Raw genomic sequence first — 27,718 nt, forward strand, 5'->3', positions numbered from 1 at the left:
AATTAGTACAATTAAGTAACTGATTACCTGAAGATAATTAACAAAACCAAAGAAACAAAAAGTATGATACCAACCATATTATTTTAATATCTTACAACATGCATTCATTTACAAATCTCTTAATATGGCAGGGAAAATTGTTTCTGACAATGGATTCCTTGATAGTAGTGCACAGACATGAACTTTTACAATTTTTTCTCAAAAAAAATTTTTGGCCATGCCAAAAGGCATGATAGATCTTACTTTCCCAAACAGAAATTGAAGCCATGTCCTCTGCAGTGGAAGCACGGAGCTCTAACCGAAGGACTGCCAGGGAATTTCCCGCCAATCTATCACAGTTGTCTGTCTAAGTCACTGGACAGAAATGTCTTTAGGGACTTGTCCTTGTCCAGTGATGGATATTCAAGGTTGTGGAGTAGAAGGATGTGTAGAGTAACAGGCAAATTTAACCTTTAGAGTACAAAATGAAGCAGGGCAAAGGCTAACAGAGTTTTACCAAGAGAATGAGCTGGACATGGGAAACACTCTATTCCAACAACACAAGAGATGACTCTACACATAGACATCACCAGATGGTCAATACTGATATCAGACTGATTATATTCTTTGCAGCCAAAGATGGAGAAGCTATATACAGTCAGCAAAAACAAGACTGGGAACTGACTGCGGCTCAGATCATTAACTCTTTATTACCAAATTCAGACTTAAGTTCAAGAAAGTAGGGAAAACCACTAGGCCATTTAGGTATGACCTAAATCAAATCCCTTACAAGTATACAGTGGAAGTGACAAAAAGATTCAAGAGATTAGATCTGACAGACTGCCTGAAGAACTATGGACGGATGGTTCCTAACACTATTCAGGAGGCAGGGATCAAAACCAACCCCAATAAAAAGAAATGCAAAAAGGCAAAATGGTTGTCTGAGGAGGCTTTACAAATAGCTGAGAAAGGAAGAGAAGTGAAAGGCAAAGGAGAAAAGGAAAGATACACCCATCAGAATGCAGAGTTCCAAAGAACAGCAAGGAGAGATTAAGTCTTCCTCAGTGATCAATGCAAAGAAATAGAAGAAAACAACAGAATGGGAAAGACTAGAGATCTCTTCAAGAAAATTAGATACCAAGGTAACATTTCATGCAAAAATGGACAAAATAAGGAACAGAAATGGTATGGACCAAACAAAAGCAGAAGATATTAAGAAGAGGTGGCAAGAATACACAGAAGAACTATATTAAAAAGATCTTAAAAAAAAAAAAAAAAGATCTTAATGACGTGGATAACCAAGATGGTGTGATAAGTCACATATAGCCAGATATCCTGGAGTGTGAAGTCAAGTGGGCCTTAGGAAGCATCACAACGACCAAAGCTAGTGGATGTGATGGAATTATAGCTGAGCTATTTGAAATCCTAAAAGATGTTGCTGTTAAAGTGCTGTACTCAGTATGCCAGCAAATTTAGAAAACACAGCAGTGGCCACAGGACTGGAAAAGATAAGTTTTCATCCCAATTCCAAAGAAGGGCAAGGCCAAAGAATGTTTAAACTACCACACAATTGTACTCGTTTCACATGATAGCAAGGTAATGCTCAAAATCCTTCAAGCTAGGCTTCAACAGTATGTGAATCAAGAACTTCCAGATGTCCAAACTGGATTTAGAAAAGGCAGAAGAACCAGAGTTCAAATTGCCAACATCCACTGGATCACAGAAAAAGCAAGAGAATTCCAGAAGAACATCTACTTCCGCTTCCTTGACTATGCTAGATGATGTGGATCACAACAAACTGTGGAAAATTATTCCAAGAGATGGGAATACCAGACCACCTTACCTGCCTTCTGAGCAATCTGTATGCTGGTCAAGAAGCAACAGTTAGAACTGGACATGGAACAACAGACTGGTTCCAAATTGGGAATGCAGTACGTCAAGGCTGTATATTGTAACCCCGCTTATTTAACTTCTATGCAGAGTACATCATGCAAAATGCTGTGCTGCATGAAGCACAAGCTGGAATCAAGATTGCTGGGAGAAATATCAATAACCTCAGATATGCAGATGACACCACCTTAATGGCAGAAAGTGAAGAGGAACTAAAGAGCCTCTTGATGAAGGTGAAAGAGGAGAGTGAAAAAGCTGGCTTAAAAGTCAACATTCAAAAAATGAAGATTATGGCATCCAGTCCCATCACTTCATGGCAAATAGATGGGGAAACAATGGAAATAGTGATAGACTTTATTTTCTTGGCCTCCAAAATCACTGCAGACAGTGACTGCAGCCATGAAATTAAAAGATGTTTGCTCCTTGGAAGAAAAGCTATGACAAACCTAGACAGTATATTAAAAAGCAGACATTAGTTTGCAGACAAAGGTCCATATAGTCAAAGCTATCATTTTTCTAGTAGTCATGTACGGATGTGAGAGCTGGACCATAAAGGTGGCTGAGACCTCAAGAATTGATGCTTTTGAACTGTGGTGTTGGAGAAGACTCTTGAGAATCCCCTGGACTGCAAGGAGATCAAACCAGTCATTCCTAAAGGAAATCAACCCTGAATATTCATTGGAAGGACTGACACTGAAGCTAAAACTCTGATACTTTGGCCACCTGATGCGAACAGCCAATTCATTAGAAAAGACCCTGCTGGGAAAGACTGAAGGCAGGAGGAGAAGGGACGAGGACGAGATGGTTTGATGGCATCACCAACTCAACGGACATGAGTTTCAGCAAACTCCAGGAGATGGTGAAGGACAAAGAAGCCTGCTCTGCTGCAGTCTGTGGGAATGCAAACAGTCTCAACTGAGCAACTGAACAACAACCTTATCCAGTAGTTCCTAAACATTCAACACAGTTTTCATAACAACTTTCTTTCCACAATTATTAATATATTTTGTCCCTTTATATATTAATACCATTTCTTGCAAAATACTTTGTTACAATATTAAGAGCAAGCAAACAACCATTAGGGATGTCTGAGAACCAACATCTGACTCCTGGAAAGTACACATCTCAACTGGTACAGGAGACCCACACAGAAATACCACACAAGTGCCAGTTAACCTTAGTGTGCTCAAGACTGGAAAACAGAAAGTTCTATAGACAAACGGAGATGTGAAGGGGGAGCTCAGTATGAAGAGTCACTACAGTGTATATGCAACTTCCTCAAGTGTCGTATGAACAGCAGAACGCTAATGCCCATACACCAGCCCGCCAGCCACAACACAATGCCAAAGGCCTCAAGGGAATGCAGAGAAGCTGACTAAACCCTGATAAGCCCAGTGCCAATGACTAGACATACACAGAAGAGTCTAAGCTTCAAAGTCACAATTTACTCCAATCATAATGTCTTGATTATGCAGTAAATTCTGTCTTACTATGAGTAGGGCCAAATAAGCTAGTGGACAACAGAGGGGGAGCAGAAATTAAATGGCTTTTAGAAGTCCTACAGAAAAGGGACTTCTCTGGTGGTCCAACGGCTAAGTGTCTGTGCTCCCAATGCAGGGGGCCCAGGTTTGATCCCTGGTCAGGGAACTAGATTCCACATGCTGTAAGAAAGAGTTCACATGCTACAGCCAGAAGATCCCATGTGCTGCAATTAAGACAAATAAATAAATTTTTAAAAAGAAGTCCTACAGAGATACAGAGACAAATCAGCCTTAGAACTGTCTCAGATATGACAGTTAGGTCTCTAAACCTGGTCACGAATATTACCAACTTTGCTAAGGACCTGCATAGTTTGAAGAGTTGACCCTAATCTACCTTACTCTTACTTCTGAGAATCACTGTGGTTAAGCAGAAGTGCTGCTAACAGTGTGAAGATCGAGGCCATGCTGAGCTCTGCATTCTAACCTTTCTTATACCTCACATGTCTTATAAGGACACCTTTTTATAAACCTGGTTTGCCTAATGTTTTTCTTCACCTTCATTTTGACTGTTTGGCCTACAAAGTATTATAGGAAAAGGATCTCTACATAGGAAATAAACTGTTCAATCAACTGTTTCATTTCACATTCATCATTCCATTTTCTGATACAACTTTAAGAAGTTCACCTAAACATACTACAGAATCCCTTTAACACCAGCAAGGAAATGAACTACACAGAAGAAAGTAAAAAAGAGTAATGGGCTTTCATGTCAAATATTACTGCAAGAAAAGGAGAATGGGCATGCACACCAAGAGGAGACGTATTTAGATAAATTAAGTTTGAAAGCAGGAGCACAGGTAGAGGTTGGGCTGAAGGGACAAGCAAAGCTGACTTCCAACTTGACTAAAGCTCTTTCAAATATAAATGGGTTAACAATCACACCGTAAGATGTTAACGAGGTGAAACAGAACAGAGGAGCTTTGCCCAGTTGTCTGGTGGTGGTGGTTTGGTCACTAAGTTGTGTCCAACTCTGTGCGAGCCTATGGACTGTACCCGCCAGGCTCCTCTGTCCATGGGAATTCCCAGGCAAGAATACTGGAGTGGGTTGCCATTTCCTTCTCCAGGGGACCTTCTCGACCCGGGAATTGAACCCAGGTCTCCTGCACTGTAGGCAGATTCTTTACCAACTGACCTGCAAGGGAAGCCCGCAGAGTTGTTTAACCACTTTAAAACAGAGGTCAGTAATTTTCTTTCTGTAAAGGACTAGAGAGTAAATATTTTAGACTCTGTGGGCCATGTGGTTTCTGTTGCTATTTCTCAACTCTGGCATTATAGCCTAAAAGCAGCCACAGACAATATATAAATAATGAACAAGGCTGTATTCCAATAAAGCTCTACTTGTGGACACTGCAATTTGAATTTGATACAGTTTTCACGTTTCATACAATATTCTTCTTCTTTTGAATATTATTAGTCATTTAAAGATATAGAAAACATTCTTAGCTCATGGGTGAAATAAAGAGAGACAGCTGGCTGGACTTGGCCTGGGTACTACAGTCTGCTGCCCCCTGCTCCAGAATCCACTCTAAGCTGGTCATCACCTGCACGGGGAGGCACAGGGAGGGAAGGGGGCTAGGGGCACTGTCCCTCAGGAGACAGACGGCCTCGCGTGCGCCAGACTGGCTAGAGCAGGCACTCTCAGAAACCCTCAACTGTTACTTCTAGACATTCACGTACAAAGAGAAAACTCCATTCCTGCCAGTCTTTAACTACTAAGCATACAAAGGTGAATGAAGCTGAGGGTAAAGTAGTATGTTTTAGATACAGGAGCAAGGAGAGCAAAGTCTTAGACGTGGAGAGAGGCAGTTCTTCCCATGCGTCAATGAAGCAACTAGCGCTGAAGAGAAAGATAAATGCAGGAACCTTGACAAAATTAATAAAACATCCATAATTTCTCAAGAGAATTACGCTACTGAAACAACTATGGGTGCTTTTGAAGCATGCTATGAAAAGACAGAAGAACTTTCTGGATCCTCAACTTTCTAAGGGAAGTAGGCTGAAAAAGATACTCAACTGAAAGCACAAGACACTTGTAGGCAAAAGAAGAAAAGATCTTGGGAGGCAGAGCCTAGGGTCCAGGGCGCAACCAACAAGAGGAAAACAATGGTCTAGAGAAGCACACCCAAAGAGAGAGTGAAACCTCCTTGACGGAACACTCATGACGCCTGAAGTAAGGGAACCCGACAGCAGACTCCTGTGCGACTTCACAATGCTATAATCAGTGACTGTTAGGAAGCTTCTGTTCCTCCCCTTTTTAAAACCAGAGTGTCTGCTATGGTTTTTCCATGCCGGTACCACCATTACATGCTGACCATGTGGGGTGTGAGTAGATGTCTTTTTAGTTCAGAGGCCTTAGGATGGAGAGGACCCACCCAGCAGCTCACATGCATCTGGACCTGATGCAGATCACAAGATGATGGACTTTGAGCCTAATGGTATAATCAGGATGAGACTTTTAGGAAACGTCCACGAGTGCCGAGTGCCGTTTTGTATGTGGGAGACATATGAATTACTGTGGTCAGAGGGCAAGCTGCAGGAGACCGCACAAAGAGCTATAAAAGCTGCTTTCATTGCTGACAATTGCTCATTTTACAATACAATTCTGCAGCTTTCCCTATTGAAAAGTGAAGTTCCCAGGAAAGAGGTGGAGAGGCGTAACTGAGAATTCTAGTTGAGACAAGACCTAGGATAGGCTGAAGGGATCCCTATCTGGTGATTCTCTAGTGTGTAGCATAAATAAATTTCCTCTGAGGAAAGCTTCTGGAGTCTCCAATTTGGACCTGAAGGACCAATTCAATTGAAGGACCAAGTTCAAGCAATCAACTGACAATCAAAGTTCAAATATGGTGAATCCTTGAACAAAACAGAATTGAACTGCACGGGTCCACTTACATATGGTTTTTTAGAATTTATTTTTTTAAAAACACTGAATTCTACACTTTGTTTTATTTACTTATTTTTTTGGCTGCATGGCATGCAGGATCTTAGTCTCCCAACCAGGGACTGAACTTGTACCCCTGGCAGTGAAAGCATAAAGTCCTAATCACTGAACCATGAAGGAATTACCGTAGGATTTTTTAAGATAAATAATGCAGTACCACATAACGCATGGTTTGCTGAATCCATGGGTGTAGAATTGCAAATAGGGAGGACTGGCTAGGGGACCTGAGTATCCGAGGACTTGGGTATTTGCGGTGGGTCCTGGAACCAATGCTCATAGATACTGGGGGGTGACAGTACACAAGAGGGCAAACCATTATGAACTAAGTCACAGGGAACAAAGATGGAATTTTAGAAGTTTAGATATGAAAACTGTCTAGTTACAGACTACAGAATATTAATATATGTGGGTATAATATTTAAAGAAATAATATGGATAGAATCACAAAGATGCCAATCAACAAAAGATAACAGGAATAAACAGGTTATTTGGGGGGAGGAGAATGCAGTAATACAACTATTTAAATTAAAACAAAACAAAACTAACTTTGACTGAAAGATTAAACAAAAGAAATATTTAGAGAACTAGAAGATACACCTGAATAAACTACTCAGAATGTGGCAGAGAGAAATAGGGAAATGGAAGTATATGAAAAGATATGGAGGACAGCATGAGAAGTTCTAATCTCTATCTAATCAGAGTGCCTCAAAGAGAGACAGAATGGAAATGTTCACAAAAAGATAATGGCTGTGAACTTTCAAGATTCATGAAAACCAGGAATCTATAGACTCAGGATGCACAACATAACCCAAACGAGATAATTAAAATGAAACCCACACCTAGAACTCTGTGGTGTAACTGCATAACACCAGTCAGTCACCCAAAGAAAGAAGAGATCACCTAGAACGGAACAACAGACTTCTCCAAAGCAACAGTGGGAGCCAGAGAGAATACATTAATATCCTCAAAAGTTTCAAAAGAAAAAACTGTAAATCTAATTGTGTACTTAGGAAAATTAATCTTTAAATATGAATACAAGTGGAAAAAAGTCAATGCACTGAAAATGAAGAAAACAAAACAGTACCTAAAGATGGTCTGATTGTCTAAATCAGAGGTTGGCAAACATTTTCTGAACAGGGCCAGATAAAAGATATTTTACGCCTCACGGTGTGTGGTACAATTACTCAACTCTTCACAAATGAATGAGTGTGGCTACATTTCAATAAACCTTTAGTTCTTAAATCAGATAGCAAGGACATATTTGGCTGCTGGCTATAATTTGCCAAACTCTGGGGCAGATAGAAAGCTCAAAACAATATATAGTAAAATCATTTAAAAATTAAAATTTACCTAGGTGGCTAGTTGTAAAATCAAAATGTAATTAATTTAATCTCCATGCTTCAAGCAACAAAGTTGGAAATTTTAAATTAAAAACTACTATGCTGAGGAACCTTGAGGGCAATTACACTGAGTGACAAATACTATGATCTTGCTATTTGTGAACTAAAAAAAAAAAAGAAAAAAAAAAGCACAAATACAGAGACCAGACTGGAGGTTGCTAGAAGCAAGGGGTAGATGAAACAGGTGAAGGGAGTAAAAAGATACAAACTTCCAATTATAAAATAAATTAAGTCATGGCATGTAAAGTACAGTATGGTCAATACAGTACTTACTATTATATCACATATTTAAAAGTTGTGGGACTTCCCAGGTGGTCTAGTGGCTAAGACTCTGAGCTCCCAATATGGGGGCCCAGGTTCGATCCCTGGTCAGGGAACTAGACCACACATGCTGCAAGTAAGACCTAGTGTAGTAAAATAAATAAATAAAACTAGGTTAAAAAGAAAAAGTTGCTGAGGGAGTAAATATCAAAAGTTCTTTTTTTTTTTTTTTTTAAAGTTCTTATCATAAGAAAAAAACATTCTGCAATTATGTATGGTAAAGGATGTTAACTCGACTCATTATGGTGATCATTTTGCAATATATACAAATCTTGAATCATTATGTTATACAACTAAAACTAATCTTATATGTCAATTATACCTCTGTTTTTTAAAAAAAGAAAATGCTTTGACTCTGTAGATGAATCTGGGGAGAACTTAACATCTTTGTAATACTGTTTTCCTATCCAGGAATGTAGCATGTCCATTTATTCATGCCTTCTAAAATTTCTTTCAATAAAGTTTTATAATTTAACAAAATATTATGTTTTTACCATAAAAGAAAAACATTTTCAGGTATCTAGAAATAAACCAAACCAAACAAACAAACAAAAAAAAAATTGAAAAACTTTGAGGGAAATAAAGATAAAATTTTAATGAGACATTAAGAAACCCTAGAATTAGAGGACAGATACTCTGTGTTCATGGACAGGAAATCTCAGTATCATAAAGATGTCCAGTCCTCCCAAAGTACTGCCATGATCAAGCCTCAAACAGGATTTTTTGTGGAAACTGTCAAGCTGATTCTAAAATCTATTTGGAAGATCAATGGGCCAAGAACTGTTGAAATAACCCTTGTAAGTAAAAGGTAGAAGTTACCTGCCCAACCAGAAATCAAGACTTACAAAACAAAGATGAAGATGACAATTAGGTTTTAGTGCAGGGATAGACCAACTAATCAAACAACAAAATACACACCTCAAAAATAGATCCACAAATGTATAAAAAAAATTGAAAGATGACAAATGATTCAGATTAACAGGGAAAGTAATTCAATAATAATGTCCTCAAATTCAACAAAAGACTGAGATAACGGATTATCTATTTTTAAAAAGTTATTTCCTTTTGAAGGGAAATTTTAAAACTTTTTAAAAAAACAATCTTAAAACTTAACAGTAGACATTCTGATTCGCATGGTAAAATGGTAGTCATCCAATTTCAAAGCAAATGTTCTACGAAATACTCCAAAACACAATGACCAAAAAGAAAAACCAATAAAACTGCCCAGAGCACATAACTTGTTATACACGTTCTCACTTCAAACTTCAATTGTCTCTTTATAGATAAATGGGGAATATAAACATCCTACAACCAGCAATGTCAACTACAGAAGCCCTTGCTGGACAGAAAATTCCAAGGAATTTGTAGGGAAGAGGAGGATCCTGTCAGTGGAGCATGCAGGTATCAAGTATGCTTCCTTGTAGAACCAGGGATAAGCAGCATCTAGACGAGGGAGGTATCCCTTCAAAGCCTGGTGGATAAAGGAAGGGAAGACAAGGGTTCTCCTGAAACAAGATGGTGTCATAGAATCAGAAGCATAATAGAAACCCCCTTGTATTAATTAGACAAGAAGTTGCATTTCACTCTATCAACAGAAGAGGGCATTCCTGAACTAAGAAACACTATATTTTTCTTTCAGGCCCCACAGAATCACTTGTTATTTGAAAATATTCTTAGGATATTTGAAGAAACTTGAGTATAGAGCGGAAATGCTTAAAAGGAGGTGTATAATTTAAAAGAATAAATTTACAGAAAATAAAAGGGCTCAAAGGAACAAGTTAAATATCACCACAAAGAAATCAGACAAATCCACAATATGGAAAAATCTTAAAAGACAACTGGCTTAGACTCTTTTTTAAAAAAGTCAATGTTGGGGTATAATAATTGGTAAAGGAATTGTTTTATACATAATACTATGAAATATTCCGGCATATGATAATGGTATTATGGTTATAAAGAAGACATTTTTAAGAATTAGAAGTTTCATATTAAGTACTTATGGCTGAAATGTTGTGATGTCGACAATTTACTTTCCAACTATTAAGTTTTGAAAAAAGTATGTGTGGGAATATATCTATATGGAGATGATTAAAACAAATATGGTGAAATGCTAGTTGTTAAATATGGATGATGATTATTTGCTGTATGCCAACTTTGCTATAGCTAAAAATTTTTCACAAATAGCTACATAAATTCTAGCTCACTAAAAAGCTACAATAAGTATAGATTAACATCAGGGAAAAAGGAAAGAAACTACAGGAATCAAAATCCACACAGTTAGTAGTTACCTCAATTCAATGGAGTAAAGAATGTTTCATCTAATTGCAAAGACAATAAGTTGTCCATGCTTGAGGAAAAAATTAAAATGAATATACTGTCACCTTATACAAAAGAATTTCAGATATACTGAACAAACTAAACATAAAATAATTTTATGTTTTAGAATAAATTAGACTATTTGCATAAACTTTTGGGACTGGTCAAAATAGTCTTTATACAATATAGGAAATGTGAAAGTAAAAAAAAGGACCGATATTTTACCTACCAAAACAAAATTTTAAAATTTTGATATAAAAATGCCACAGACAAAAGAGAGACTGAGGAAATATTGGTGACTTATAATAAGAGCATAAAAGGCCTAATATTTTTAAAATTGTAACAAATTGTTGAGAGGATAAAACAGTCCAATTGTTAAAAATGGGAAAATAATAAATTATAACTCACACAAGACGATATGCTAATTCCCATTAATAAATTCAAATATTCCAAATTTAACTGGAATATAAACTCTAGGAGGACAGGTCTTGGTTCCATTTCCTGATGTCTCCTAGAGGTTACACAAATAGCAGCACACTGCAAAAGCTTTCAGTAAACACTTGCTCACTGCTGCCCGGGTGGACAGGTGGACGCGAATTAAAGAAAGAGGGACCAGGCGACATTCGCCAAATGTCATTCACCAAAATGACCATTAATGAAGCTGCTATACTCAATGCAGGAGAAGGTAAAATAATGTCTTTATTAAAATGAAAAACAAGCAACCTCATTGAAAGGAGTCTAGAAGGAAATGGTAACCTAGAGTATTCTCTTCAGAAGAGACTGGCAGGCTACAGTCCATGGGGTCACAAAAGGGTTGGACATGACTTAGCGATTAACAACAACAAACAAAACAATTCTACAGATTAGAAGCACCAGAAGGTCCAAATATATAAGTACATGGAGACCTGCATTCTTAATAACGGCATTAAGTTGTGAACAACCTGAATGACATTGACACTCAAACGGTTTATTAAATCATGGTATATCAATAATGTGGGATACTCTACATTATTAAAAAAATGTGATAGCTCTCATTCTTGATGTTAAAAAACGAAAATATGTTTTGTGGTGGGAAAAAAAGCAAGTTGCAAAGTAATAGCACGTTTAATGTGAGCAAAAATAAAATCTAATCTGAACACCTACACAAATAAACATGGAATAAGATATGGAAGGAATATCATAGATAATACTGGCTACTTAGGACAAAGAGATTAGAGAGGCAAGACATTATGAATTTTTTTTTTCTAAACATTTCTCTAATGTTAGACTTGTTAACAATCAGTATATGTTTCATGGGCATCCCAGGTGGCTCAGCAGTAAACAATCTGCCTTTAATGCAGGAGATGCAGGTTCAATCCCTGGGTCGGGAAGATCCCCTAGAGAAGGAAATGCAACCCACTCCAGTACTCTTGCCTGGGAAATTCCATGGACAGGGGAGCCCAGCAGGCCACCTTCCAGGGGGTGGCAAAGAGTCGGACATGACTCGGCAACCAAACAATAACTACATGCCTTTTACGTTAAAAAAAGAAAAAGAAAAAAAATCAAACAATGCATTGCATTACTAAGAAACACAGAAACTGATTCCAAAAAGGAAAAATGTCTGTGCATAACACAGATAACTACTAAGAACCTACGGTACAGCACAGGGAAATTGACTCGGTATTCTGTGGTGACCTAGATGGGAAGAAAACCCAGAAAAGAGGAGACACACATATACGTATGGCTGAGTCACTTTGCTGAAAGCAGAAACCAATACAACATTGTAAAGCAAACATGCTCCAATAAAAATTAATTCTGAAAAAAGAAATTTAAAATTTTAATTAAAAAATTAAGTGTACAACATGGTCATCATAGAAATAATGTTTATATCAATTCAATAATATAATGTGATAAATATAAGCTTGGAATTCTAAGCTATTACTATTAAAAACTTCTACTTTATATGGACCAAGTATAACAAGTCTAACTAATGGAAAAAGTCCCTCCCATGTGTGATCTATGTTAATGATACTGCAATCTTTTCTGAGACAAACTTTGAAATCAATTTGCCTACCTATATGACACTATAGTTTTCTAACACTTAAACCTCAAGTCAAAAAGTACAGGCAAATGAAGCGTGGAAAGGCCAAAACACTAACAAGCACTAACACTAGTTGGTGGGATAATGAGCATGGACAGATATTGTCATTTCTTTCCCACTTTTTTTTTCTTGAGCATTCTGATGGTTTGCTCAGTGGCTGATGTGAAGCCCTACACATAGTAGGCTCTACACAAAGATGTAGCTAAGAACAGTAACTTATCTGTGAAGAGAGTGGGTTTTCAATACGCCTACTAATTTCAATCAAAACAGTCTGGCTGTATATACTACTTCCTCCCTTCTCTTAAAACTTTCTGAATGCTTCATAAAATAAATTTTGCACAATGAATTTTTTTTCAAGTTTTGCACAACAGGTAAAATGAAACAGGTCAGAGAAAATAACTGTAGCAAAACACATATATTTTTAGACATACCAGGCAATTAGGCAGCTTATTGATTTATATTTAACTACTTATCAGTTAATTATTCAAATCATATTTATCTTAAAACCAAAGTTAAGAGAGAACACACCAGGGCATCTTATGAATAAATGAGAGGGGATTCACAGTAATTTAAGACAGAACCAATCCCTAACTTTCAAATGTAACAGTGTTTTGCTACATGGGATAAAAATAAGAAATACGTATCTCATGTAGTATGAGGGAGGAGATGACCCAGAGATGATCCAAAAAGCCCTTGACAGTGGGCCTAACACTGGGCTCTTGTCTTGTCTCTGCTAATAACTAACTGGTCTTGGATATATCATTTACTTTCTGAGTCTCTTCATCTGAACTGGGGTTGTATCATCTTTTAAGATAACTTCAGGGCTAAAATCTTCTGGGTAGTCATTCCCAGTCATTAGGGGGAAGAAAAGAGGAAGAAAGCAAGCAAAACAAAATAACAAACAGAAAAGTTACTTGGCTTTATATAATTTCAAAAACAAGAAACTAAGGTTTACAAATTAAAAATTCAGATTTCAAGATTAAACAAATTCTATGAGATTTGTTTTATTAATTATATACCAATTTTCACAATCTTGATTTTGTTTAAAAGGGAAAACAACTCTGCTGTTTGCATGACAAGAATAAATGTGAATGATTAGCATAATCTGTAGAAAATAGATATTTGGACATAAATAATAAAACAAGTAAGACAGGTAATACTCAGTGACAAATTACTAACCTCAAAATCTGGTATGAATTATAAACAAAATCACTAACCTCAAAATCTGGTATGAATTATAAATAAGAGCAATTATATCATCTAACTCTATTTTTATTTTTAAAAAAGCCAAAATAATTGGTACAGGAATAGGGACATTATAACTCAGAAGATAAGCTTTAAAAAGGAAATTGTAGGGATCGGGATGGGGAACACATGTAAATCCATGGCTGATTCATGTCAATGCATGACAAAAACCAAAACATGCATGACACTACAATATTGTAAAGTAATTAGCCTCCAACTAATAAAAATAAATGGAAAAAAAAAAGCAATTGTAAAGAGGAAAACACTAAAAAAAAAGGCATTTCCATTTATAATGAAAAATTACTAGTTTGCTTATTTCCAAATATTCTACTTTGTTGGGAATCACACTAGTTGAGGCTTAAAATGACTGATTTGTGGATGTTGAAAATAGTGATGATTCCCATAGATTTTAATCTCAGAGCTTTAGGATCTAAAGTTTAGTGAGTTCAGTACTGATGGCAATATAACAAAATGATTTTTGTGCTTCACCCACTTATTAAAAGCATGAACAGTTCAAGTTGCTTAAATTCTCCAAACTATAGTTTGCTCATCAGTAAAACTGAGATAATAAAGTACCTAACTCAGAGTTTTAATAAAACTTGAGTTTTATTAAATTCAAGGTTTAAATGAAAACATACATAAAAACAGTCCCTAGTATTTTTGAAAAAAATTACTGACTAAAATACTATAGAAATGTAAATATTTGAAATAATCAAGTATATTCACCAATTGTATTGAAGTCATTAAGCCAAAAGAAGGGAAAATGTGTTTATCTAAATTCCTACTATGAAATCACAAATGTTATTCAGAAAATGGACTATTTAAGGGAATTCAATTTATCCTTATTCTAATTTGCAAAGCATAAAGACACTTTTGATATCCACATAACATGGATTTTCATAGCAACTGTATATCGATATGGAGCAACCCATAATCTTTTTAAAAAATTCTCCTTGGTTTAGAGGCCACACAGTATGAGAACAGGTTGGCACATCGAGCCAAAGAACAAAACAAAACTAACACTAAAGATTAAACACAGGTCCTACTGACTTTAATTAACTGGATAGGCTACTTTGCTAAAAATAGCATACATCTCTTTAATCTGGACATATATCTCTGGGAGAAGTAAATTAAACTCCAAAACTTCAAAGTAGATTCAATCAGGGTTCTAAAGAAGCTCACTTTATTTTTATTTTGGAAATCTTAACCTGAAAAGAATTTGTTAAACACAGTGAACCGTGATTGGCTTCTACCACTATTATATATCTCTACCTACTGTACTCTTTTAAATAAGAACTAATCATACCTACTTATTACATACCACAGAGTAGCTAACAAAATGCTTGGGCTGAATCACCATTATTCCATATAAAGTTATGAGAAATAAAATGTACAGTCTAGAAAACACAATAGTCATAATAGAGGCAGGACAACCCTCAAATATTTGAAAGCATCATGTTAACAAATAATCCACCTTCTCTGCCTAAGTTACAAGGAGCAGATTTTTAAGTAATATAAAGCAAGAATTAAATTATCCAGATTTGAAATGGCTTATAACTTTTATGAAGGATACTATGCCAAACTGAAAGAGCATAAGCAATCTAAGTACCTTTTGATACAGTAGTTTAAAAATTTATTCCAAGAAATGGCTGGATATGTGCTGAAATATATACATAAAAGAATGATGGCATATGACAGCAGAAAACATGAAAGCAAACCTAGATATTATTTAGCCATGAATAGTTTTAAATTAATAATTTAAGACAATGAGAAAATGGTCAGGGTTAAGTATTAATATAAAGAAAAAAGGTATACAAAACTATACAATATAAGATGCCATTCCTGCCCTCTTAAAAAAATATCTGTATGTGTAAAAATAATTGGAAGAGTAACTATAAAAATAACTGGAACAAAAAAAAAAATAAATAACTGGAACAAAGTTGATTATGTCTTATGTAGTGGTACTGCAGATGGTTTTTGTTCCAAATTTAATCCATGAATATACACTTAATCAGATGCTGAATAATCAACTACGTATCAGGAATACTGTGAAAGGGACTGCTATGCCTAAATAGTAATTTTAACTAAATGACTCCCAATGTCCCTTCTAACTCAAAGATTCTACAACTCTAAGAAAACTATCTGCGACTGATTTAAAAATCAGTAAGCCCCTGCCAAGAACAAAAAAGTTGAAAGTTGTATTTTCAAATGACTGACAGCCAAGAATAGCATTAATTTCTGAAGGAATATCAGTATCTTCTGGCTAAGAGCTTTTTTCTTAGATAGAAAAATGGGCAGTGAACCTAAATGAGCTATGGCAAACAAAAGAAACAAACAAACAAAAAATTGCAGAATGAATATGCTATCGCCAAAATAATGAGGAGGAGGAAGACAGGAATGAAGGAAAAAACGAAGGCGTATCCCTTGTTTTCATCAAAAAGGCTGACACCAAAATAGATAGAATACTCTGTATGAGTGATTAATGATGACAATCCTGAAAGCTACCTACATTCTTCTATCTGGTAGGATTACAAATCAGAGAAGGGAGTATGGTGTTAAGAAAGTCTCTGCTTCTTTAAAAAGAAATCTGATTTTATCAATTTGATTAACATCAGAATTAAGTGACTTTTAGTAGGTAAACTACAATCTCAACTTTCATCAAAGAAAAGAAAATAGAACATGAAAATCACAGCTAATTATAAACCACCAGCTCAGAGCCACAAAAATGTTAAATATTTTCACCATGCATTTTAAATATTAATCCATTTTAAGTCAAGACAATTTCATAAAATAAATATCATAATATCACAGATTGGAAACTTATAAGTCAAAATAAAGAAAACATATTCCCCTTGTAATTAGTGAAGGTAGCCATTTGTTACAAAAGTAAGCCACCACAGAATGTCATTAACTTTATACCAAAGATAAGAATCCATAATAGACATCATGTAATAGGATATAATGACTACAGAATGAGAATATACCCCTAAAATTGCAAAACAAAAAGAAAATGATTAAAATACTAAAGTATAAATTACTCAAAATATCCAGAGAAGTTATTTATATGCATGCAAATATACATGTATATACCATACCATTTTTTTTGCTAGTATTAAAGATATTTAAAAGATGAAATATTTAGAATAGTTTTACTGTGTTTAGAATATCCTATGACGTAGAAAATAACATTTGGTTGTATAGAAAGATCAAGAAAACACAACTTATAGAACCTGGTCAAAATACAGTTTATTTTTCTTTCCTTTTTGTTTTTAATAAAAGAACTGTAGACAAAAAGAGAAAAAACAAAATCCTGAAGACCATGACTTTCCCACTAGCTATCATAAACAAGGAAAAATCTATTTTCCCAAGTTATAATACATAAATTTGTTAATTAAAAAAAGAAAGAAACTACTGTCTTTTTAGCATTAAATATTTATCCTTTTTCTTATAGAATTCATTTTATTGTAAAAACCTGGCAGAACTAGCACCTTAAAAATACAGCTTTCTAATTAGTGGATGAAAAAACTACTCATAAAAAACTCAAAGATGAAAAAATATGCTAAAAAGTTTAATATGATCAAAGAATATACTATGTGTTGTATAATTGCCATAAAACCTGGTTTTTCCTATTTATTATTATCTAATCCAGAAAACATTTTTGAGGCAATTTTACTTGACCACCACCCATTTCCTATTGTGACAGATTATTCAATACCCAGTATCTTCAACCATTTCTCCAATGTTAGAGTATTTAAGACTCATGCCCTAGATGAATATATATGAACATTAGATGAATCAGTACTTTAACAACTAAAGCACCTGAAAATAGCCAAATTCTGAAAAACCTACTTTCTCCTTGAAAACATAAAGACCCAAACCCCTAACACTCCCTTAAATGTCTTTTAATGGCATCTGAAAAATAAATAGTCTCAAGAAAACACAAATTCACATATATTCTGACTGGGAATATCAATATACGATATTTTAAATGTTTTCGGAAAGGCAGCACATTCTTCTGAGTGCTGCAACAGATTCTCTAGCTCTGCAATCTTGCTGCAGTCATGAATAAACATATTCCTCTGAAGTTCTAAGTATGTGTGGCCGTATCAAGGGCATGAGGCATGCACATCAGATTTGAAATGGATTTACATTACCTCCAACCTTAGGGCCACCTGCTGAACCAGGCTTCCTTGCACTGTTGACAGGATTTCCGGATGTTTTAGGTGCAGGAACCTTGAAGGCCGAAGCAGCTGATGATGGCCTATTTCCATCCACTGATTCTTCATCATCAAAGCTTTTATCTGCACAAAGTGTTAAAAAAATGTATTTTAAGAGAACCAAGCTTTGCTCAATTTTCCTCTTATAAGACTCAAAAATCAAAAAAGATATGTATAAAGTCATTACTTTCTAAGATAGATAATACAAAATAAAGCTCCTTTGAATAAGCATTTATATACTAACACTATATAAAATAACCCAGTATAATTTAAAATCAGTTTACAATATTATCTTAGTTCTTACCTAGATATATTAAGTCAAAACCTAAAACCAAACACATTAACGCTGAGAGTAGTAAGAAGCATTTTTCATTTCTCTGCTACTCATACAAGCATTTTCTGCCAGCTCCTCCCATAGTGCATCTTCCAGCACACCCTGCCTTATTTCTTATACCCAGATTCTGCAACTTACAATCACAGATCCGTTTGCAAATCAGACGCCTCATTCCTCTGAAAGCTCTTAATTTCCCTCACCCTAGGATGCTCTGGATAGTTCACATGGCCAAATACAATAGATTTGATACTAATCAAAGATTCTATCAAAAATAGACAGCAACAACCACAGAACCACCACTGAGGTTTGTGCCGGCATTTTTCTTTCTCTTCCCTGCCCTAGGTGCTGAAACAGCCAATCAGCTACAAGGTGACATCATCTTATGGCAGCTACTGCCAGATGAAAGGTAAAAATTCTCCATGTATTTAAAAAAATTCTCCACGGAGCTGCAATCCTTAAGTCTATAACAAAAATTTCAAGGGTGTTCAATATTAAAGGTTTATAAACCTAAATATGTTGCCTTCTCTTTAATCCACATGAAAATTTATACAAAGAGAAAATAACCTTTTCTGCAATGTTTGTTCTGCTGGAGTGCTTATTATTGCATCAGTAAAACACGGAGTATCACAGTGCTCGTTATTGTGCATAATTAACTCTGCAATCTTACAATTTGCTGTTTCTTTAGGCCACAGAAACCAAACTGAACAATTTGTTCTCATCAACGATCCAAAAATATTCTACAAAGCTCCTTTTAGACTATTTAGGAATAACTACACTAGTATAACCTCCTCGTATAAAATGATCCCTCCCACCCCCAATCCGCCCTCCAAATCACAAGATGCATGCATTTTACTCGTCTGAGAAGACGGTTTTCTCTAGGACCCTGCACAAACCAACCACGACAAACAAGATGGGTGAGGCAGAGAAGCAGCTTTACCACAGGCTTCAGATCAATATGCCAGAAGCTCTTCCTTTCAGTCTGCATCCCTTACCTACCCAAACACCCAAATCAGGTAAAACAGAATCATCCCTACAAATCACTGCAAGTTCAACTACTAAATGTATTAAAAAAAATACCAGACAACTGTTAAGGCGGTTTTATTTACTGGAAAAAAAGAATCAAATAGTTACCCTAATACAAACCACATTACATTTCAGCAAGTGTTTTTCTTAAACAGTACAACTTGTAGGAAAAACGTATATTTTAGTTAAAAAATATATACATATTTTAGCAATATGCTACTGGGAGCCAGTTTGGATCAATTAAATTTATGGAGACTGATTTGTTAAAAAAACATTAATATAATCTCAAATAAACCTTTTCTTTTTTGACCACCACCCTATTCTTTATAAATGCAGCTAAGAGGGACAGAATATATACACAAATCTACAGAGCGAGAGGTACTAAAACAGTGAGCAGCCAGGAGTTCCCATGGAAACAGGGCTCTCTGCTCCTACACACACACACAAGAACTGAAATGAGTAAATACTTCTACCACTTAAAAGTAATTAACTCTTAACATTCTAAAACTATTAGGAAATTAATTTTTCCCTTTTTATCAAAACAAGGCAGAGAAAAGTATGTAAATTAAAGCATACAACTCAATTAATTTTCGCAAAATGAATATGCTAGTGTAACCAGTCTCCAGACTAGGAGATCATTACCAATATTCTGTAAGCACCCTCAGTGAATTGCCCTAAAGTCGCTATTTTCTGCCAAAGCTAACTGGTCTAGTCAGTTTTGCCCATTTTTGAACTTTTATACAAAAGGAATCAAATAATAGATATTCTAGTACCTAGGTTCTTTTCACTCAATAAAATGTTTGGAAGACAAATTTTCATTGCTTCAAGTTTTTTAGTGCATGAAATGTGCCATGAGTTATTAATATCCATTCTACTGTTGCAGACATTTGAGCTGTTGCTTAAGATTGTTATAAAATAGTGCTAAGAGGTAAGCAAGCTTAAAGGGTTCTAAAGCTTTCAGTATTAATGTGGAAGTAGTAAACACAGTGATTTATTGTAGGTTGCAGTAAGTCAAAGACGTAACTTTGCAATAGGTTACAAAGATTGTAACCTCTAAGGCAGTGGAACTCAAAATGTTGTCCCAGGCGAGCAGCTGACCATCATTGGGCAATTTGTTAGAAATGCAAATTATGAGGCCCCAACTCAAACCTAGTGAATCAGAAATTCTGGATTAACAAAACCCTCCTGGTGATTCTGATTCAAGATCAAGTTTAAGAACCACACCACTATGGTAGAAACAAGCGAACTTTTTCTAAACAGTCATTTAGGAAATATTATAGGCTTTGCAAACCTTACATATATGTAGTCTCTCTGTGCAACTATTCAATTATGCCACTATAGTGTTAAAGCAATGATAACATGATATGTAAGCAAATGAGTATGGCTGTGTTTCAATAACATTTTACGTATAAAAACAGGAGGATGACTGGATTTGGCCTGCAAGCAACAGTTTCCCACCCCTGCTTGAGGGTAACCACTGAAATAAGAGTAAACACATACATAAAAAAACAAACCAAAGAAAAAAAATAATAAGACCTGATTAACTGAAAAAACAGCAAACGACAAAAGATAAAACAAGAGGATGAAAATAGAAATAAAAGAAAAAGAGGGAAAAATAAAATCAAATATATCAGTAACCACTTTAAAAGTAAATGAACTAAATACTCCAAGTAAAAAACCAAGACTGAATCTGTATTTAAAAACAGGTTGCTTAAATGAGGGATATATTTTAGGTAAAAGGGTCACAAAAAAGTTAAAAGTAAAATGAAGAAACAGACCATGATAAACACTAACCAAAAGGTTCGTGTAGCTATACTAATTTCAAACAAAGCAATTTGAACAAGCAATTACTAGAGACTTTTTAATAATGATGAAGGAGCCCAACCCAATGGGGTAAAAAATCAGAACCCTATATTTTTATGCACTCATATACATTTTCCCTTCAAGAAAACTAGAGATAACAAGGGAACATTTCATGCAAAGACGGGCTCAATAAGGACAGAAATGGTATGGACCTAACAGAAGCAGAAGATACTCAGAAGAGGTGGCAAGAATACACAGAAGAACCATACAAAAAAGATCTTCACAACCCAAACTCAAGTCCATTGAATCAGTATTGCCATCCAACCATCTCCTCCTCTGTCGTCCCCTTCTCCTCCCGCCTTCAATCTTTCCCAGCATCAGAGTCTTTTCCAGTGAGTCAGCTCTTCATATCAGGGGGCCAAAGTATTGGAGTTTCAGCTTCAACATCAGTCCTTCCAATGAACATGCAGGACTGATTTTCTTTAGGATGGACTGGTTGGATCTCATTGCAGTCCAAGGGACTCTCAAGAGTTTTCTACAACACCACAGTTCAAAAGCATCAATTCTTCGGCACTCAGCTTTCTTTATAGTCCAACTCTCACATCTATACATGACCACCGGAAAACCCATAGCCTTGACTAGATGGACCTTTGTTGGCAAAGAAATGTCTCTGCTTTCTAACATGCTATCTAGGTTGGTCATAACTTTCCTTCCAAGGAGTAAGTGTCTTTTAATTTCACGGCTGCAGTTGCCATCTGCAGTGATTTTGGAGCCCCCAAAGATCAAGTCTCTCACTGTTTCCATTGTTTTGCTGTCTGTTTGACATGAAGTGATGTTACTGGATGCCATGATTTTAGTTTTCTGAGAGTTTTTTTTGTGTGTGTGAAGTCACTCAGTCGTGTCCAACTCTTTGCGACCCCCATGGACTGTAGCTTACCACGTTCCTCCGTCCATGGGATTTTCCAGGCAAGAATACTGGACTGGGTTGCCATTTCCTTCTCCATGAAGTTGAGTTTTAAGCCAGCTGTTTCACTCTCCTCTTTCATTTTCATCAAGAGGCTCTTTAGTTCTTCTTCGATTTATGCCGTAAGGGTGGTGTCATCTGTGTATTTGAGGTTATTGATATTTCGCCCAGCAATCTTGATTACAGCTTCTGCTTCACCCAGCCCAGCACTTCTCATGATGTACTCTGCATATAAGCTAAATAAGCAGGGTGACAATAGATAGCCTTGACGTACTCCTTTCCCAATTTGGAACCAGTCTGTTGTTCCATGTCCAGTTCTAACTCTTGCTTCTTGACCTGCATACAGATTTCTCAGGAGGCAGGTCAGGTGATCTGGTATTCCCATCTCTTGAATAATTTTCCAGTTTGTTGTGATCCACACAGTCGAAGGCTTTGGCGTAGTCAATAAAGCAGAAATAGATGTTTTTCTGGAACTCTTGCTTTTTCGATGATCCCGTGGATGTTGGCAATTTGATCTCTGGTTCCTCTGGCTTTTCTAAATCCAGCTGGAACATCTGGAAATTCTTGGTTCACACACTGTTAAAGCCTGGCTTGGAAAATTCTGAGCATTACTTTGCTAGCGTGTGAGATGAGTGCAATTGTGCAGTAGTTTGAACATTCTTTGGCACTGCCTTTCTTTGGGATTGGAATGAAAACTGACCCTTTTCAGTCCTGTGGCCACTGCTGAGTTTTCCAAATTTGCTGGCATATTGAGTGCAGCACTTCCACAGCATCATCTTTTAGGATTTGAAATAGCTCAATTGGAATTCCATCACCTCCACTAGCTTTGTTCGTAGTGATGCTTCCTAAGGCCGACTTGACTTCACATTCCAGGATGTCTGGCTCTAGGTGAGTGATCACACCACCGTGGTTATCTGGGTCATGAAGATCTTTTTATATAGTTCTTCTTTGTATTCTTGCCACCTCTTCTTGATATTCTCTGCTTCTGTTAGGTCCATAGCATTTCTGTCCTTTATTGTGCCCATCTTTGCATGAAATGTTCCCTTGGTATCTCCGATTTTCTTGAAGAGATCTCTCGTCTTTCCCATTCTATTATTTTCCTCTATTTCTTTGCACTGATCACTGAGGAAGCTTTCATTTCTCTCCAGGATGTCTGGTTCTAGGTGAGTGATCACACATCATGCTTATCTGGACCATGAAGATCTTTTTTGTATATTTCTTCTGTGTATTCTTGCCACGTCTTCTTAATATTTCTGCTTCTGTTAGGTCCATACCATTTCTATCCATTCAGCTTCAGCTTCTTCAGCATTACTGGTTGGGGCCTAGAAGCCTAGACTTGGATTACTGTGCCCATCTTTGCACGAAATGTTCCGTTGGTATCTCTCATTTTCTTGAAGAGATCTCTAGTCTTTCACATTCTACTGTTTTCCTCTATATTTTTGCATGGATCACTGACGAAGACTTTATCTCTCCTTGCTATTCTTTGGAACTCTGCATTCAAATGCGTATATCTTTCCTTTTCTCCTTTGCCTCTTGCTTCTCTTCTTTTCACAGCTATTTTTAAGACCTCCTCAGAAAACCCTTTTGCCTTTTTGTATTTCTTCTTCTTGGGGGTGGTTTCAATCAGTGCCTCCTGTAGGATGTCATGAACCTCTGCCCAATAGTTTTTCAGGCACTCTATCAGATCTAATCCCTTGAATGTATTTGTTACTTCCACTGTATAATCATAAGGGATGTGATTTAGGTCATACCTGAATGGTCTAGTTGTTTTCCCTACTTTCTTCAATTTAAGTCTGAATTTGGCAATAAGGAGTTCATGATCTGAGCCACAGTCAGCTCCACGTTTTGTTTTTGCTGACTGTATAGAGCTTCTCCATCTTCAGCGGCAGAGAATATAATCAATCTGATTTTAGTACTGATCATCTGGTGATGTCCATGTGTAGGGTCGTCTCTTGTGTTGTTGGAAGAGGATGTTTGCTATGACCTGTGCATTCTCTTGACAAAACTCTGTTAGCCTTTGCCCTACTTCATTTTGCACTTCAAGACCAAATTTGCCTGTTACTCCAGGTATCTCTTGAGTTCCTACCTTTCCATTCCAGTCCCCTATAACGAAAAGGACATCTTTTTTGGGTGTTAGTTCTAGAAGGTCTTGTAGGTCTTCATAGAACCATTCAACTTAAGCTTCTTTAGCATTACTGGTTGGGGCATAGACTTGGATTACTGTGATACTGAATGGTTTGCCTTGGAAACGAATAGATATCATTCTGCTGTTTTTGAGATTGCACCCAAGTACTTCATTTCAGACTCTTTTGTTGACTATGAGGGCTACTCTATTTCTTCTAAGGGATTCCTGCCCACAATAGTAGATATAATGGTCATCTGAGTGTTACTAGGTTATTTAAAATGAAACACTAAAGGCAGACAACCATAAACACTGGATAAAATGCACATTTAAAAAAGTTTTCTTGGGACTTCTCTGATGGCCCCGTGGTTAAGAACCACTTTCCAATGCAGGGGACGTGGGTTCAATCCGTGGTCGGGGAATTAAGATCTCATGTGCCTCGGGGCAACTAAGCCCTTGGGTCACAACTACTGAGCCCAGGCACCACAATTAGAGAGTCCTCGAGCTGCTAGGAAAGATCCCGTATGCCACACTAAGCACCAACACAACAAAAACCAAAACAAATAAAAACAAACACTTATTTAAAAATTAAATTAGCCCCGCCCCCGCCCGCTGTGCGCGCGCTGGCCTGGCAGCATGCCGGCGGCGGCAGCGGGCCCCCCCCACCCCCAAAAAATAAAAAAATAAAAAAACAAAAATAAAAATTAAATTAAAAACTCTTCTTAATAACCTGACAAAGAGTAAGAAATACAAAGACAAAACTTATACTTTTGAAGGTCTATAGGGCAAAGGAAGCAGAATTTAAGACTCACATTAAGATATAAAATATTAACAGACTTTTTCCACCAAAAACTGGTGTACCAAATGACCACACTTGCAAGGTTAACGTGAACCAAAAATAAACCCTTACCCTCTCATAGTCTTTTATTCTTTTCAAACTTTTCTCAAAAGAGAGCAATAGAGAAAAAATCAGGAGGACTTCATTAAGGTCAGCTGCTTGGACAGCTGAGACACTCAAGGCCCTTAAACTCAGCAGACTCACACTAGCAGTACTCCCAAGCAACAGCCAAAGCAAATGCATAATTTTCCTGGAGGAAAGTCTCTGGCCCACAAATTTATACCAATGGCTCTTTCATGCTGATGTATGGCAGAAAACAACACAACATTGTAAAGCAATTAGTCTCCAATTAAAAATAGATAAAAAATTTTTTTAAAGTCTCTGGCCTCATATTATTTGCACAAATAAATTTCCAAAGGTCACTTGGCATGACAGGAAACAAGACACCATGAGAAAGAATAAACAGAAAGAAATAGACAGCAGGAATGGATCCCAGAATTATCAAGATCCTACCTAGCATTCCAAATTCAAATCTGAGAACTGTTAAGCATAGACTATGAAGTATCTATATTTGGAAGTTTTTACTAAACAAGCTTGAAAATAACTTCAGGGGACAGAAAAATATTTTACAAAGTGGACACAGACTGAAGGAAAAAAAAACCCAAATAGAACTTCTAAAAATAAAAATGCAATAATTGAAATTTAAATTCAGTAGGCAGGCATAATAGTAGACTAGACACAGCTCAAGGGATCATTAGTGAACTAAAAGAAAAATCAGAAAAAAAAATCACCTAGGAAATACATAGTAGGTACTTTAATATTTACTGAATAAACAATAAAAGAATCAAATACAAAAAGCAACCTATAAATCATGATTATGCTGACAGTTCTGTCTCACGTCAATGTTTCAAAATGACAACACTACGGTTTGGTCATAAACTGAAAAGGATGAATATATTAAAAAGAACTAGGAGACAGAAACTAATAAAGTGAGTAGGCTGCAGTGGTAATACGCATGATGGAAAAGGAGAAAGGTGATAAGAGTAGGTGATGAGATGAAGATGGAAGAGAAGACTGGGAAGAAGAGGTGGTGACAGAAGGGAGGAGGGGGAGAAATAACAGGGAAGGAGAAGAAAGAGAGGGAAGCAGAGGATAAGGAAATGGAGGCGGAGAAAAGAGGAGGAAGGGGATAAGAAAAAGGACAAGGGGAGGGCCAGGCAGAAATTGAGGAGGAGGGAAAAAAGAAGCCGAAGTACGATAAGGCTTTACCTTTTGTTTCCTGCACTCAACATTTGCAAACAGTCCTCTGTTTGCAGACTGAGGTATTACAGGCCCACAATCCTGTATCTGCATTCCTGAAAGCCAAAAAGCTCTGGAAATCCAGTTTCAGCTTGTTTTGTCTTTTTAAATTCTTTTGGTGGCAAAATGTGAACTGATTTGAACTCAGTTTATAGCAAAATATGATGCGATTTGACGAGACTATTTATTGTCTTTATTTTACTCACTGTGAATTTGCATAATTTGACTGCAAAAAATATTAATGTACTTGATTACAAGGGACAGTCTCAGACCAAGCTAGAGTTGTTATATAAAGATGCATGGTGTATGACCATATTAATTTTTCTATACTCTGATGTATTCTGAATTCCAAAACACAACTGGTCTACAAGGTTTCTGATAAGAAATAGTAAATTCATATTACCATAAGTCCCTTCCCTTTCTCCTTCCAATGAGAGTCATATATTTTATATGGCTATTTAAACATTCTACTTCAATTTTATGGGTATATATATTCCAAAATCTGAAATTTCTGCTTCTGAATCCATATAAAATATGATTAAAAACTTCTCCATTTTACATGGCAAACAAAAGAGCAAGCCAAACCGTTATATCATTTCTCAAAAAAAAGGAATTAACTGGGTGTGGATTTTCTTCAGTAAACCAACCGGTTCAGTTAAGAACCCACATCACGGATTTTCATGTGCAAAATACACTGTTTCAAATTAAGTAGTTTCTTACACCAAAGTTCCTCTTTTCACTTGAAGTTATATCCTTCCTTATTCTAATTAAAACAATGAGTAAAAGGACTTTGGATTGCTAAACTGTTTTACACTCTTGTATACCAGTTATGACAATGATCATAGCTAAATTAGCAACTGAGATTAGGAAACAATAATCCAAAACATTTTGGTTGTCCACTCTCCTCTCAACTGTTACAACAAGGTGCTCTCCTTGACTTCCCTCTGACCTCACAAGTCTCTGTAGCTCAGTATCTTTCTCCACTCAGCAACTAGATGGTGAATATCCTCTTCTCCAGATAATACACTTCATGAGTAGTTTCATCCGTTCTCAATAGTTTTAAACATCTTCTGTATATACTGGCAACTCTCAAATGTTTTTTCTTCAACAAATAAATGGCAAGAGGAGAAAAAGAAAAAGATATGAATGGAGGATTAAGAGATCTATTAATAACTGCAATGGTGAACCTTGTTTGAATCCTAATTCAAACCTTCAGATTATCTGAAGAACTACGGGGAAAAGTTTGTGACATTGTACAGGAGGCAGTGATCAAGACCCTCCCTAAGAAAAAGAAATATAAAAAGGCAACATGGTTGTCTGAGGAGGCCTTACAAATACCTTAGAAAGGAAGAGAAGCAAAAGGTAAAGGAGAAAAGGAAAGATATACCCATTTGAATGCAGAGTT

General features: G+C 36.3%; 1 protein-coding gene across 10 annotated transcripts in view; it reads right to left on the bottom strand.

Moving 5' to 3' along the window:
* Window positions 1-27,718, bottom strand: part of CLASP2 (cytoplasmic linker associated protein 2) — a 170,350-nt gene that overhangs the window by 99,579 nt on the left and 43,053 nt on the right. For 7 of the 10 annotated variants that reach the window (XM_061127700.1, XM_061127698.1, XM_061127697.1 and 4 more), the window contains one exon: window positions 17,868-18,014. In XM_061127700.1, the coding sequence (XP_060983683.1) occupies window positions 17,868-18,014 (147 nt within the window). Of the gene's footprint in view, window positions 1-17,867; window positions 18,015-18,402; window positions 18,452-27,718 lie in introns of those variants that run through there. The other 3 variants (XM_061127706.1, XM_061127705.1, XM_061127703.1) reach the window with 1 other exon arrangement.

This window comes from Dama dama, chromosome 24 (genome assembly GCF_033118175.1).
Source record: "Dama dama isolate Ldn47 chromosome 24, ASM3311817v1, whole genome shotgun sequence".
NCBI lineage: Eukaryota > Metazoa > Chordata > Mammalia > Artiodactyla > Cervidae > Dama > Dama dama.